Source organism: Taudactylus pleione, unplaced genomic scaffold, assembly GCF_031769625.1.
Source record: "Taudactylus pleione unplaced genomic scaffold, aTauple2 ptg000412l, whole genome shotgun sequence".
Classification (NCBI taxonomy): Eukaryota; Metazoa; Chordata; class Amphibia; order Anura; family Myobatrachidae; genus Taudactylus; species Taudactylus pleione.
Genome location: NW_028284814.1, coordinates 128,834 through 143,379, shown reverse-complemented (window position 1 = coordinate 143,379; position 14,546 = coordinate 128,834). Strand labels below are relative to the sequence as shown.

The following is a 14,546-nucleotide window of genomic DNA, read 5'->3' as shown; positions in this document are numbered from 1 at the left end:
TTATCAGATTTTCCTGTGTCAGCTTTGTTGCCAGAGCACACCAGCTCCTCTATTGCGGCCCCTTTGCAGGTGGGTTCCCCCTCCCCACATTAACATTTCACCACTACACTGAAGGTAGGTCCCCATTCTGCTAAACTGGGCTAGGATACCATACCCAGATAGCGCATAGCTCGCTGCTATACTGCCTTGTATAGGACGCTACAGTATAGTACTTGCAGAGCATTAGTTGCTGGTGAGCACATTGGTATGAGGGTCATGTAAATTACCTGCTGCAAAGTCTGATAATCTCCTTAATAGCAATTACATAGCATAAGATAGTACTTGTACGTTTTATTTAAAGCAGCAGGGAGCAGTTATTTTGTTTGATCTCTGATTGTAGCTCTGCCCCTCTGATTTACATCCTTGCACCCCTGATTGCAGTCCTGTCCCTCTAAATGCAGCCCCCTGTCCCCGATTGCAGAGCTGCACCCCTGATTGCAGCTCCGCCCCTCTGATTTGCCTCCTTGCACCCCTGACTGCAGAGCTGCACCCCTAATGTGCATTTTTGCAACCCTGATTGCAGAGCTGCACCCCTGATTGCAGCTCCGCCCCACTGATTTGCATCCTTTCACCCCTGATTGCAGCTCTGCCCCTCCGATTTGCATTCTTGCCCCTCTGATTGCAGTGTTGCCCCTCTGATTGCAGCTCTGCCCCTCTGATTGCAGTGTTGCCCCTCTGATTGCAGCTCTGCCCCTCTGATTGCAGTGTTGCCCCCCTGATTGCAGCTCTGCCCCTCTGATTGCAGTGTTATCCCTCTGATTGCAGTGTTGTCCCTCTGATTGCAGCTCTGCCCCTCTGATTGCAGTGTTCTCCCTCTGATTGCAGTGTTGCCCCTCTGACTGCAGCTCTGCCCCTCTGATTGCAGTGTTCTCCCTCTGATTGCAGCTCTGCCCCTCTGTTTGTAGTGTTGTCCCTCTGATTACAACTCTGCCCCTGTGATTGCAGCTCTACACCTCTTGCAGCAGTATTATTTTTTATGTCATTCTTGTCTTTATTTGTAAAATCTATTAGAATCAATATAATTATGCACATGTGCTGTTTCCTATACATAAAACTAATATGTAATTTCTTTATATGAATGAGCTACTATTAACATATACTCTGGGGCAGGGATGCAGTCAGGCTACTCCGACACTGACAGCCCAACGGGGGACTAAAGATAGTTGTCAAAATCCCGGCACCTATCATTAGCCGCACTACATAATACCGACACAGCATACCGAACGTAGGTAAGGAGAGTGTCTTAGCGTCTAGCCTTGAGTGGGGGGGGATTACGTTTAAGGACCCCCGGGGGACTTAGGGCTAGGCACCCCCCAGGAGGGTTAGGGTAGGGAAAGGGGGGGTTAGGATTAGGCACCACTAGGGGGTTTAGGGTTAGGCAACCCCCCTCCCGGGAGGGTTAGGTTTAGGGTACGGGGAGGGGGTGTTAGGTTTAGGCACTGGGGGGGAGGTTAGGGTTAGGCACCACTAAGGAAGGTTTAGGGTTAGGAGGGGGGAGAGGGGAGGGCTAGGTTACTTACCAGCCCCAGTCGGGAATTAGGTCCGTCGGGGTCCCGCTGTCGGGTTCCCTCGGGTACAAGTTGTTCCACAAACACCAAACTACAATTCTATTTAACTGCCTAGTTAGCGTCAATTCTGAAATGACTGATAACGGAGAACAATATCACATGTAACTGCTACATAAAATAACTGTCTTCTCTCCATGGACCGACACGGGCACACAGACACACTATATATATATATATATATATATATATATATAATATATATATATATATATATATATATATCAGGTATCTCCCGAGGAGCTTTAAAAGCCCCAACAGCCAACAGAAAAAGAATATGCGGCACTCCACGTATACAGCAAAAAAAAGACTTGTATTAGATTAGAAACATAATACGAGTAGACACATACCTGCTGTGTATCGCATCTACAGGAGGGCACCCGGTTACTTTTCAACATCATCTACGGCATGCCAAACTACACTTTATACACATATTTCTATATATATTTCTGCTCTTCTATAATTCATCAAATTGCATTTTTAGGTTTGGTGTAGCTTTTTGGCAACTTTGAGGTTTGCTGTCAAACAAAATGGCTGCCCCCTAAATCCTCGTTTTAGTGGCAAGTAATCTCTTACATTTTCACGTGCCATTTTTTTCTGGTCATGAAAAACAAGAAGGTGGCAGGAGATGAATAAATCCGACTACATCCACATAAAAATAGGCCCATCATCCTGGCAACACGCTGGTTATCAGTCGCCCAGCTGGCCACACGGTCGGCCATAAATCAAGGAATAAAACTATTTTTATTTTCTTCACAAAAATAATGGACATTTTCTACTTTCATGTATTTAGGGAGACATTGGGACTGATAGTGTAGGGGTGTATACGCCCACATGTCACTGGCCACACCCACACAGCACTGGCCACACCCACACAGCACTGGCCACACCTACACAGCATTTTTCACACATCCCCTGCTTCCTTCAAAGACCCCTTATCATTTTCAGCCCCAGGCCCATGTGACCTTTAATCCGAGCCTGCATGCAGGACAGAGCAGCTGGGTCTTATTAGCTCTGAGGGCAGGCACACACAGGTATTTGTAATATTTCAAGACTAACTTGAGCAATTGTGTAATATCCTTTGAGAATAAACAAACTGGTGCTGTAATAATTGAAATATAATTGTAGTGTCCCTTAAGGTCTAGTCTGACCTACAGGGCACATTATTAAAAATACATTTATAAGGAAATTAAATGAAGAAATAAAAAAATAAAACAGTTTTTGAAAAGAAAAACTCCCTCACCTTGTTCTATCCCCTATAACTGTTCCCAGACAAGAGAAAGCTGCAGATATTCAGTATAAAATAAAGAAGAATGGGGGTACACATTTACAGACTAGAGGTGGCCAACTGTAATGGGTATAAAAGCAATAATTATAGGCGTATGATATAGGCTTGTAGGTGATAATAAAAAAATTAATATTATGAGCAGGGTTGGACTGGCCCACTCGTGTGCTGGGGAAATCCCAGAGGGGCCCCACTGCCTGCGGGCAGCACCCCCTCTTCTAGGCATCAGTAAATTGGATCATGAATGAACATGGGTTCTTGGTTTGTTTCTATGGAAACTATGTCAACATTTGCCCTCCTGCCAATCAAAGACATTGGACCTTTATAGCCCAATATACTCTCCATCTGCCAATGGTACATTTGTTTAGTGTTCACTCTAGGGTGAGCAGTGGGCAGGGCGCTGACTGGGATTAGGGGTTCTTCTGCATGCGCTCCCGAAAAAGGGGGCGTGGTCACTTTGGGAGGGGCATGGCGTCTTGTTACACCCTTTGTTGGTCACTCTAGGGGGCATGTCCAGCACTTATGGAGATGCTGGGCAGGGCTGCCCCCAAGCTCTCCCCTCACCGGCCAAGATTGCTAAACCACAACTTTTTCCACCTGCAGGACACTGTGGCCCACGGGTAGGGGCGGCTGAGTGCAGGCTGTTTCAGCGGGGCACCGCCATAAGGCAGGGTGCATTTTGTTGATTTAAAATCGGGCAGGGCACGGCTCCCTGCTGAAACAGCCTAGCAGGAACAATACTGTTGAGTACTCTGGTTTATTTCATGGCCTGCTTCAAAGGAATGGGGCCTAGCGAAAGTTTACAGACACAGTATATACTGTAGCATACGTGTTCTCTTTACATTTCCGCTAGTTGCTCTCGTGCCAGGCAGTTCCCTCACTCTTAGCCCCAGCTAGGGGTGGCGCTATTGCCTATTCTTCTGTGAAGCCCATTGTGCCCCTGCAAGTCTCACCCGAAAATCTGTTTGTTTGAAGCACCCTGGATTTCACCGTCCCCTCCATTGTTGGTAACTAGACTCCAACGCCAAGAGCTACCAGAAAAAATCCGAGGTATGTCTCTGATTGGTATACAGCAGTGTCATTTCCACTATATGGAATTATGCATTTGCTAAAGACACTGGGTAAAATGTAATAGCCTGCGCAGTGCAGGCATTGGCAAGTCTGCACAATGTTTTAAAGGGGAAATGATTTAAACTGCAAAACCAGGTTACTTATTACTTTTAAATGATTGCCCCTTTAAAATATTGGGCAGATCCGCTGGGAAGGCGCTGATGCTTGCATTGCGCAGGCTATTTAATTTACCCTACTGTCTACCTTGACATGAGTTTAATTTATTGAATTGTTTAACTCTTCACGCACCTTTCATTAAATGTGATTGGGAGCATAACTGGGGGAGGGGTGTGCCCCTGAGGTGGTGTGGACCCTGTAGAGGCCTCACCACCTATTGTAGCCTTTCCCCAAAGACAAATATCACCAATACTACTTATTTTATTGTACATTATGTATACTGCACGTTCGGCAGTGATTGAGTTAACCATAATTCTCGAACCCCAAAATATATTTTTAGATATTAAAGAAAAATATGTGCGGAAAATGGAATCTCACTGGCAACATTCAGTTCCAAATTCCAGGCTTAAACCATTGGTTTTCCCAGAAAAATGGGCCTGATTCACTACGGATCGCTATTCTGCTTATACGCACGGAACACAGTTGCTAATATCAGCATTGATATGTAAATGTTTACATTTGCATTGCAATCGCAGCCTGACATAAGGACGCCCACTTCCCCTTACTCACATCTGTATACTTTGTTAACATAGCGAAACAATCGGTAACATCGGACCCATACGCACAGGTAAGGCAGGTCAGACCTCACTCAGTGCGCGCTATGAGCCCTCAGGCTACGTATGGTATTCCAGTGGCTATTATGCATGCCCCTGCAACGCCGTTGAAACGCATTGGCACGCCTGGGTTCGGCCAACCACCCCCCACATCACCATCCACAAACGGCACTACCTGTCAATCACTCTGCCATGGGTCTACGTAGCCTCTGCAATCGCAGTCCCGATCGCAGTGGCTAGATGGTGCACACGCGCACTGCGATGCAATCACAGTAGGCAACAATCGGCTAATTGCGTGCGTATAAGCAACAGCGTTCCTTGCTGAATCAGGCCCAAAATGTGGTAACGCATTACATGGTGCAGACAATATCTATTCTAGTTTTTTTTTCTTCAAATATATTTGCACTATAGAAAAATATTTTGTGGATTCAATATAAGGAATTGGGGTTAATTATTATTTCGCCATAAGAAGATTATTTCACCATTTCTATGTTTAGTTTCTGTAATCTTTGTATTCATCCAGTGTAAATACAGACTGCTACCTGCCTCTGTCCCGTTCCCTGTCATCACAGCTGATCAAACACTGCAGATAATGTGCGGGGCTGTTACCGTGGAAACACGGGCCTAAGAAAATTGCCCCGAGCTACTGCCACCTGTCCAATGGCACTTAGTAGCGTCAGGTCTCACATTGGTCTACACTGACATGTACGTTTTAACTATCCATCTGTTGATATTAGGAGGCAAATAAGTCCCGTGCACATTACAGAGAAGTAATCCCTGCAGCACTTGCCGTGTTAAACACTACACAGAGAGCTTATCCCCACGGCTGTCAGACGATTACATCACACTTACCGCTGTATGCGCGTACTCTAGGCTTATCGTCATAATATCAAGGCAAGCCACAATAAGTTAAATTAATAAACTATATTTCTACCTCAGTGACTGTTATACCTGTATTGCATATTCAGGTTATTAATGGAATTTCCATACTTGTTTTTTTTTTTTTATTAATATGGTCACTAAATTCACTATAATATTCCATAATCACTCCCAGAGCCCTCCTGTCCATCTTAGTGACATGCGATAATCCTCTCACATTACAGTATATTGTGGGCATGGCCCAGTATTAAGGAACACATGTATCACTGGCTGTGCTAGGCTAGCACCCCGTGACAGCAGGGACCTGTCGAACACTCCTAGTTCCGGCCATGTAGCTTGCACAGAGGCATACTATAAAACTATGGGGTCTATTTACTAAACAGTGTTAGGAGACAGAGTGAAAAGTGATACCAGCCAATCAGCTCCCAACTGTCATTTTTCAAACACAGCCTGTGAGATAACAGTTGGGAGCTGATTGGCTGGTATCACTTTTCACTCTGTCTCCTAACACTGCTTAGTAAATAGACCCCTATGTAGCATATACCTTCACCTGTGCTAGGCACAATTAAGCAAACTCAATGTCTGTGGTTTCTCTGAAGATCTCTGTCGCTAACAGTAGTTATATCTCCCCTGTGCATTTATAACACGCAGCTGCCCCTCCGATTCACAGAGAACCGCCTCTGGCGCCCTCTTCTGGCAAGAAACACCCAAAGACAGGTACCTTGATGCTGTAGGATCTGGTCCCTGCTAAACATGTAGTAGCTCGATGTTAGTAGTTTTATGTAGATAAACAAGTAGTATAGATAGATACCTATGTATTTATTAGCTTGTGTCGTCATTGCTGAAACCACTAGTAGTAGTCATTAGCCAGTCCATCTGTGAAGCATAATTGGATGGTGTTTTATTTCTCAAATTTAAGCATCCTCAAAGGCTTTCATAGCTCCTGAGCGAACGCTGGCCTACGTCACTGATACGTTGGTCAAGAATTCAAAAGGTAATACAATAATTACATGTATCAATTTGAACAGACAGATTTCTGATTATCTGTGGGCTATCAATATTCACTAGGAACTAGCAACAATAGGCACAAATGAGGTACTGTTTGCTTCACGCCTTGTGGATGTCGCCAGTTACTTGGTGATGTCGCTGGTTCCTTGTGCCCAAGCAATATCGCTATATCCTAGACTTTAGGCCATTTTTCTTGATCCTGCCCACTTCCCTAGTGAACTGGGTAGAGTTTTGACAACGCGATTCACTGCAAAATGCGTCATCAGGGTCCCCACCTCAGATGATGGCACGGGGTAATGGCAATCTGAGTCATATTGTCATATAACCACCCATCCCTTTGCCCCTTGGATCTACTGGAGGAGTGGTTCAAAAAGCACTAAAGCATGTGTACACAACACATAAGCTTTGAAGTGAACCATATTTTATGTAGTTTTTGTTCTCAGAGCAGTTTGATCTTTAGGGGCTCTGTAATGTTGAACAATTTTGTTTTGTAGAGATGGCAGCATTTTGAGCTTTATTTAATTACCTCTTATACTGTAATCCATAACAACCAATCAGATACTATCTTTGATACATATAGTGCAGTGATAAGTAACCTATGGTTCTCCAGCAGTCCAGCAAGGCCATACTGAGACATTGAGGGGTCTATTTACTAAGCAGTGTTAAGAGACAGCGTGAAAAGTGATAAGGAAGTGATAAGGTGTCAGCCAATCAGCTCCCAACTGTCATTTTTCAAACACAGCCTGTGAGATGACAGTTGGGAGCTGATTGGCTGGCACCTTATCACTTTCTTATCACTTTTCACTCCTAACACTGCTTGGTAAATAGACCCCTAAGTTTTACAATAGCCGGAGAGCTGCTGGTTGCTCAATCTTCACCTAGATCAAGTCAGCCCAAGTTTACAACACGTTTGTGTTATAATGGGTCCTCTACACCCATTTTGTGGTTTGGAAAAATGCAGCCTATTAACCTATTAGGAATTAGTGACTTCTCTGAGGCAGCCCATGCTTTATCTTCATATTTTAAATCAAAATCTACACATTTGTTTATTTCTTTATGACCTGTAAGCATCATACACCCACAATAGCAAAATGTGACTTCACTAAGTGCCTCACGCCTCACTCAGTGAGGTAGCTGGATCCTGGCGAGCTGACAGGCTGTTCTCATAACAGCCCACAAAATGGTGGCCTCCATTGTCTGCGGCAAACAGGTGCACTTTAAATAAATATTTACCATTGGATATATCCTCGTTCTGTTTCACCTGTCTTGCTGTCGCTGTTCTGATTAGAGGTGCTGAGGGGTACTGTTTGCATTCAGAGCGCATACAAGTCTTGCAAGTTCAAAGGAATGTTGATTAATGTTGGGAACAAATTAATCCTGGTGAGTGGGAACCAGAATGTGACCGAATCTTTTCATTTTTCACCTCATCTCACCCCTGCATGACTTTTTTCACTGTGCATAGCCCCCATCATGCTTAAAAATGTCCATTGCTGCAATGTTTATGCTAAATTTAATCATGGTGTCTGTAAGCTTCTGGCCCTCCCCGTGTACATTGTAAATCCTCAGGCCCATTTGGTTGCTGCCCTCCAGCCTTGCTGCAGGGAGACTGACACTTGCGTGTGACGTTCCCCACCGGTGTTTGATTAAATCTGGTAACATCGTCCGTGGCCTGCGGCAAGGTCATGGATCTGGCACAAGGCCTCTTCGGATTTAGCAGCTGTTAAGTGAAACATTCAGCTGTTGGGGAAATTTTCTTTGCAGCTTCCATTATTCCTGCTATAATAAAGATTAGGTGGCTATGACTTTGTGAAGTCCTAAGGTCCGACATTTAAAGGGCCACAAAAACAACTCCCCATAAAACAGTTAATTCTCTATATGGAAAAACATCCACGGAACATTGTTCTACTTAGCTCTTTCTTCCAAAAGAGTTTGCATTTTAACATAGATGTGTTGAGTCTTGATGCCCAGCCAAAATCTACTCCCCAGAATGGCCCATGCATGACATTAAGTGGTTGGACATCCCTGGATGATTAGGAGTTCTACTGTTTAATCTCTTAAGGTGTTTTCTGTTTTTTCAGACTGCGAGTGTTACGGCCACTCCAGCCGCTGCAGTTTCATCGACTTCCTGAATGTGGTGACTTGTGTCAGCTGCAAGCACAATACTAGGGGGCAGCACTGCCAGCACTGCCGGCTGGGCTACTACCGGAACGTATCTGCAGAGCTGGAAGACGAGAACATCTGCATACGTGAGTTACTCATGTGTTTGGGATATATATGTCGGAGAATTGAGCAGTATAGGCCGGGTATGAAAATCCCAGAAGTCTAATAATGCCAGTTTTGGAAGACACTACAGTCAGCGCAGAGGTGATCTCGGAAGCTGATGTGGCCAATGTTAACACCAGTCTTAAATGATCATAAAAAAGGGCTCTGCCTTAGGGATGGGAATCTACTGATGTTTCACTGGAACCATTGATGGTTTGATCTTATAGCTAACTTTGGATCCCTAGTTTCCTATCCATTGCAGCTGATGTATTGAGGGGTGGGGGTATGCAGGCAGGCTTGTTTGATTGGCTCCTGTGGCTAAGTCTGTACACATAGGAGATATGTGCATCCTCAGTTACCTCCCCCTTTATATAAAACACACATTGCTCAGCATGCCACACCCAGGACTCCAACCCTTAACGTCGTACACTGCAGACAGACACCTGACACTTGGAGCTATTGGCTCCTGCATAGGAAGCCTGGTATTTCTAACTATATGAAGCTAGTTGTAATGGTCAGATTAACTATAGCAGCTAAGCAAGATCTAGGCAGTGTGTGGCTGCAGGGGATTGGATGTGTGGCTGCACACTACATAGATCTGCTTAGCTGCAATGGTTTAAACTAGCTTCATATAGTTAGAAATACCAGGCTTCCTATGCAGGAGATAATAGCTCCATGTGTTTGTTAGGAGTCCGACTACGATGTATGAGGTTGAAAGTTTGAGTCCTAGGTATGGAATGCTAAGCAATGTGTGTTTTAAATACGGGGGGATGTAACTGGATGGCAAAGTGCACACAAATCACACAATGACTTTTACCTCACAAGATAAGTGTAGCAATATGGTGTACAGGAGGTTTGGTGTTCAAATCCCTTACTTGGATTGTTGCTAAGTAGCTAGTTTGCAAGAAACATCAGAAACCATCAATGTTTCCAAATCAATGTGCTACCTATGTCACCTCCCTACTCCACCTCACTCCATTGATAGTAATTATTACACCAAGAATCCAGTGACCTGTAAGCGGGAAGTGGAGGGGAGGAGTAGATGTATCAAACCTTATAAACAGGACATGTAAAGAAGTTGACCATAGAAACCTAACAGCTTCCAATTATCATTTGTCATGTACATAGTACATGTATCCATAAAATGATAGTTGTAAGCTGCATTGGTTGCTATGGGCAACTTCACCACCTGTCCTCTTTAGCAGGTTAAATATACCTCCCCCTCTGTTCCCCAAACAGCGGCTACAGCACAGAAACCACAGAGCATTCCTGTGTGACACATACAGAGAGCATAGAGAATCAGCCTCACGTCAATGCTGATTATGTACATAAATATTATTTTCACATCATACGGTAGCCCAACATCGTACATTTTCCTGCACACATCACCGGGAAATACGGTAGCCCAACATGGCGCACTTTCCTGTTCACATCACCGGGAAATACGGTAGCCCAAAATGGAGTACTTTCCTGCACACCCCTACATTGCACTTTATTGACTCTTGTTGTGTTCATAACTGCATTGAGTTCTTCACATTTTATACCATTTTGTTTCTTTCGTAAATCATTCAGTAAACGCAACAGGTTGAAATGATGTCGCTAATGACTATTTAATAATTTCCGGCTGTCCCCCACAGGCGGCCCTCTCGCCTCTCCCTCCCCTGTGTGACTTGTATTATTCAGTCACTTACAATAAACATCCCCTCTGCTGAAAGTAAGGAATAATTCACTCACTCTGTATAAAGACAAGCCATAAGTACATTAGAGTACTAGCACTGAGCCGGTGGCTGCGGACGCACTGTGCGCTGACTAATGGGTCACAAGTCTTTAGTAATTTGATTACAATTAATCACGTGCTGCTTCTAGCTGGTAAAGCTTCTCAGCGGAGGACAGCACTTGAGTTGATCAGAATATTCCTGCAATCTGTTATCCTGACACTTAACAAACTCTCAGCGGCACAAGAGGTTATTCACTGTTACAGGATAAATTTAATTACCTTTGAGTAATGTGAAGTTTCCCTACTGTCAATTATAGACACCTGTGTAGCACGCCTCTAGGTGGCGCTACTACAGTTTATACAGGATTTCTATACACTGACACACCTGGCTGACAGTGATACTACCAGTAGCCTATTATTCGGCGCACATTATAATTATTATTATTATAATATTACATTTTATTTATAAGGCGCCACAAGTGATCTGCAGCGCCATACATACGGCAACAGTAGGACAGTACAGGGTGCACAGAACATTACATTACAATACAGTAACCAAAACATAAACAGAGCACAAGTAACAATTAGCAACACAATTCTCCATACACAATACAGCTGGGAAGGTGAAGGCTGTCATTGAAGTGCTAGCGAAGAGGGCTGTGAGAACAGAAGGGAGGAGGACCCTGCTGCCAGGAGCTTACAATCACATTGCTATATCTCAGTCTTCTTAACACCCCACTATGATTATCTGGAACTCGGGACTTGCTACAGAAGCCCCACAGTTTTGTGTAAATGCAGTTAAATAGCCCAAAGTTGAGGGGTAAGTGTAAGACATGCACATAGGACAAGCTGGAACACTCCGTAAATCACCATTTGTTAAACTTTAAAATACGATTTGGATGTATGAACTTTTTTCAAATACAGGAACAAGAGACAACACAGTTTTCCTGCGTCAGTTTGACAGAAGCCAAACAGAATGGTTGGGTATGGGATCCTGGCGGTCGGGATGCGGCCAATCAGGATACCGACAGCGGCATCCCGACAGTCAGAATCCCGACAGCCAGGGGCGTATTTATAATGGGTGCAGGGTGTGCGGGGCACACGGGACCGCAACGATCACCCTGCACCCATATTATACTTACCTCTCCGGAGTCCCACGTCGGCGCAGGTGCCTGCGCTGTAATAAACAGCTGGAAAATGGCTGCTGGGGCCATTTTCCTGTCATTTGTGCATGCGCAGTACAGGGAAAATGGCCGCTGCAGCCATTTTCCCGGTGACCTGTGTGATACCCCCAAACCCGGGGAAAATCCCTTGTTAGTGTGTTTAAGGTAGGGTTTAGAGTATAATACCTATTTATTTGCACAAAATGTATGTTTTACTATCATAATGCTGTATGGTGTATATATGCTTGTGCCAAGTACTGGTATTTACATGCCATGTTTATATATGCTGAGAACTGCTCATGTATTCCCCGGGACTATGAATTGCCCCACTGCTATGGACTCCTGCTCATGGCAGGGTGCGGGACAGGGGTTTCCCTATTAAATATGGAAGGGGAGCTCCCCTTGTCATCGAGCCCAGAGCAGCAATCGGGCATGCTGGGCTGGCGGGAGGAGAGCCGCCGCGAGCTAGAGACCCGGACGAAGGGTATATCAGGAGGTGCCAAATAAACGGTTGCGTGTCCTGAGAAGTGTGGAGCCGTGCAAAAGAAGGACTTACCGTGAGGACAGAGATCAGCAACGGAGTGAGAGACCTGCAGGAGGAAGCCGGAGGGGTGGGGACAGACTGCTCTGATGGACAGGAGGGAGGCGGAGCTGAGTTCCGCGCCGAGAAGGCCGATCTTGACAAAAGGAGGCGGAGATTCCCGGGCTGAGTGACAGTCTTATCAGCATAAGTTACTGCAGGAGAAGGTCTGTAATGACATGCAACGCAGCCTCACTTTAACACTTGCTACAATCCCCATACTATGTGTAGCCTGCACAGCTAGATAATTACGGACCCAATAAAGAAACTAACACCTTTAGGCATCTAACATTAGCCTGCAGTTAGTGAGTGCTAGCAGATACAGCATCCCCAGCCTTCTATTAACCACTCTAAGTACTGTAACTGTCAACTGCTCCATCCAGACTGTCTGGTACCTCACCGATAGATAGGCATCAGCACTTGTCACTGGAAACTTATTTATCACTTTGCTTACAAAGATGATTTAGATCGAGTCAGGATCTCCATGCTTAAAATTGCTTCAAAAACTATTGTACTTCAGCGTGAGAATAAGTCAATATACAGGATATCCCATGCCACCCCCTTATAATCAGTACTGCTACCATCAAATATTTCGCAGGATAAGTACATATAGGTGGAGACAGAAACTTAACTGCAATTACAAGAATACTTTCTTGTAATTTTAAGCAATTGCAACATAATATCTTTGCCGCATTGCACAGTGGATCTTTGAGGAGAGGACAATATAATAGCGAAGTATAAAACTACATTAGGACAAGCGTGCACCACCTCTTAAGAAATACCTGGCCAGCAACGTATGAACAGTTTTAGTTAAGGTAGTTTACATTACTGAGATAGATGGTAGGGTAAATATTGTAGGATCCGGATCATTGTGTTTTAATGTGCTTTGTGTGCCATGATTTAACTTGTTTTAAGTCTACAGACGCACAGTCCAGAGACGGAATTGTTCCTGTATAATTAAAACTTTAGTTATTTGCTGTCTGTTATATGCAGCAGACTGTGATAGCATGTGTTAATGTAAACTGAATGTTCACAAAAGTATAAGTACCTTTGTTCAAGTCTTATGCTCTTATAATAGTAATTGTTAATAAAAGGGAAATAAGTCGAAAGACCAATTGACTTATTACATTGCAAAAAGCACAAGAAATTGCATCCCTCATCCCAGAGGAAACATCCATAAATAGTGATTCTCAGTGTAGCAATCAGGGGATGTACCATTCCCTTACCACTGAGGGTATTACATCTGCACATGCACTATAAAGTCTGGGCACACTCTAGTGCCCAAAGTCTAATAATGCGGTGCAGGCCGCGCACCGCTCAGCGTGCTGCCGGATGGAGAGGACGGGGCCCTTGACTGAGACTCTACACGGGCCCCCTCCTCTCTAGAAATGCCCCTGCTGACAGCTTTAGATAAGTAACCTAACACTAGCCCTTACCCCTACCCATAACCCTCCCCGGTGCCTAACCCTAACTTCCCCCCTAGTGCCTAAACCTAACCTCCCCATCCCCTAAACCTAACCCTCCCCCTTTAGTGTCTAACCCTAACCCTCCTCCTAGTACCTAAACCTAACCCCTAACTTTCCCTCTAACCCCCGATACTTACCTTTGGGATTCCATCATCGGTATTTTGACCGTCGGCATCCCGCATGCCGGGATGCTGACTATATCCCAAACAAAATGTGTCTGTGCTACTGGAGGTCTCTTCTTCTTTCTCTATGGAACTCTCAATCAGTGGCCACATGTTTAGCACCATTCTCCTCCTCTCCTCACACCATGACATTGCCCTTGTCACCAGGGCCATCAAGAGCTGAATGGGTCCCAGGTATTGGGTGGTGTGGCCAAATCCAGGAGGTGTTGTCGCGCCCCCTCCCCTCAAAAAATACTATGTGCGGCGCCATGGATTGCAGGGTTTTGCTTTTGTTGGCCACAAATTTTATGATTGGCAGCCACCAGAACTGGTTTTGCCTATCACATTGACCATAAAATAATTAGACTTGGTAATGGACTACTAACCCGTGGTACCCAGTTTGGGAATTAGTCACTATATACCTCTCACTCTGTGGCTTCCTGCTGCCTCCATTCCCCTCCTCACATCATGACTCTATCTGAAATGTAATTGCAATTTGCGATTTTTATTTTATAAAAGTTGCATCTCTGCAGCCTATTCAGACTGACTCTGACACAACTCCCACCCCTAGCCTAAAGGA

At 44.7% G+C, this 14,546-nt stretch overlaps 1 protein-coding gene across 5 annotated transcripts in view; it reads left to right on the top strand.

The window, feature by feature from the left end:
• Positions 1-14,546, top strand: part of NTNG2 (netrin G2) — a 140,468-nt gene that overhangs the window by 111,322 nt on the left and 14,600 nt on the right. For 4 of the 5 annotated variants that reach the window (XM_088447045.1, XM_088447046.1, XM_088447044.1 and 1 more), the window contains 4 exons: positions 3,865-3,939; positions 6,261-6,326; positions 6,529-6,603; positions 8,696-8,863. In XM_088447045.1, coding sequence (XP_088303171.1) covers positions 3,865-3,939; positions 6,261-6,326; positions 6,529-6,603; positions 8,696-8,863 — 384 coding nt within the window. The remainder of the gene's footprint in view (positions 1-3,864; positions 3,940-6,260; positions 6,327-6,528; positions 6,604-8,695; positions 8,864-14,546) is intronic. The other variant, XM_088447048.1, reaches the window with a different exon arrangement.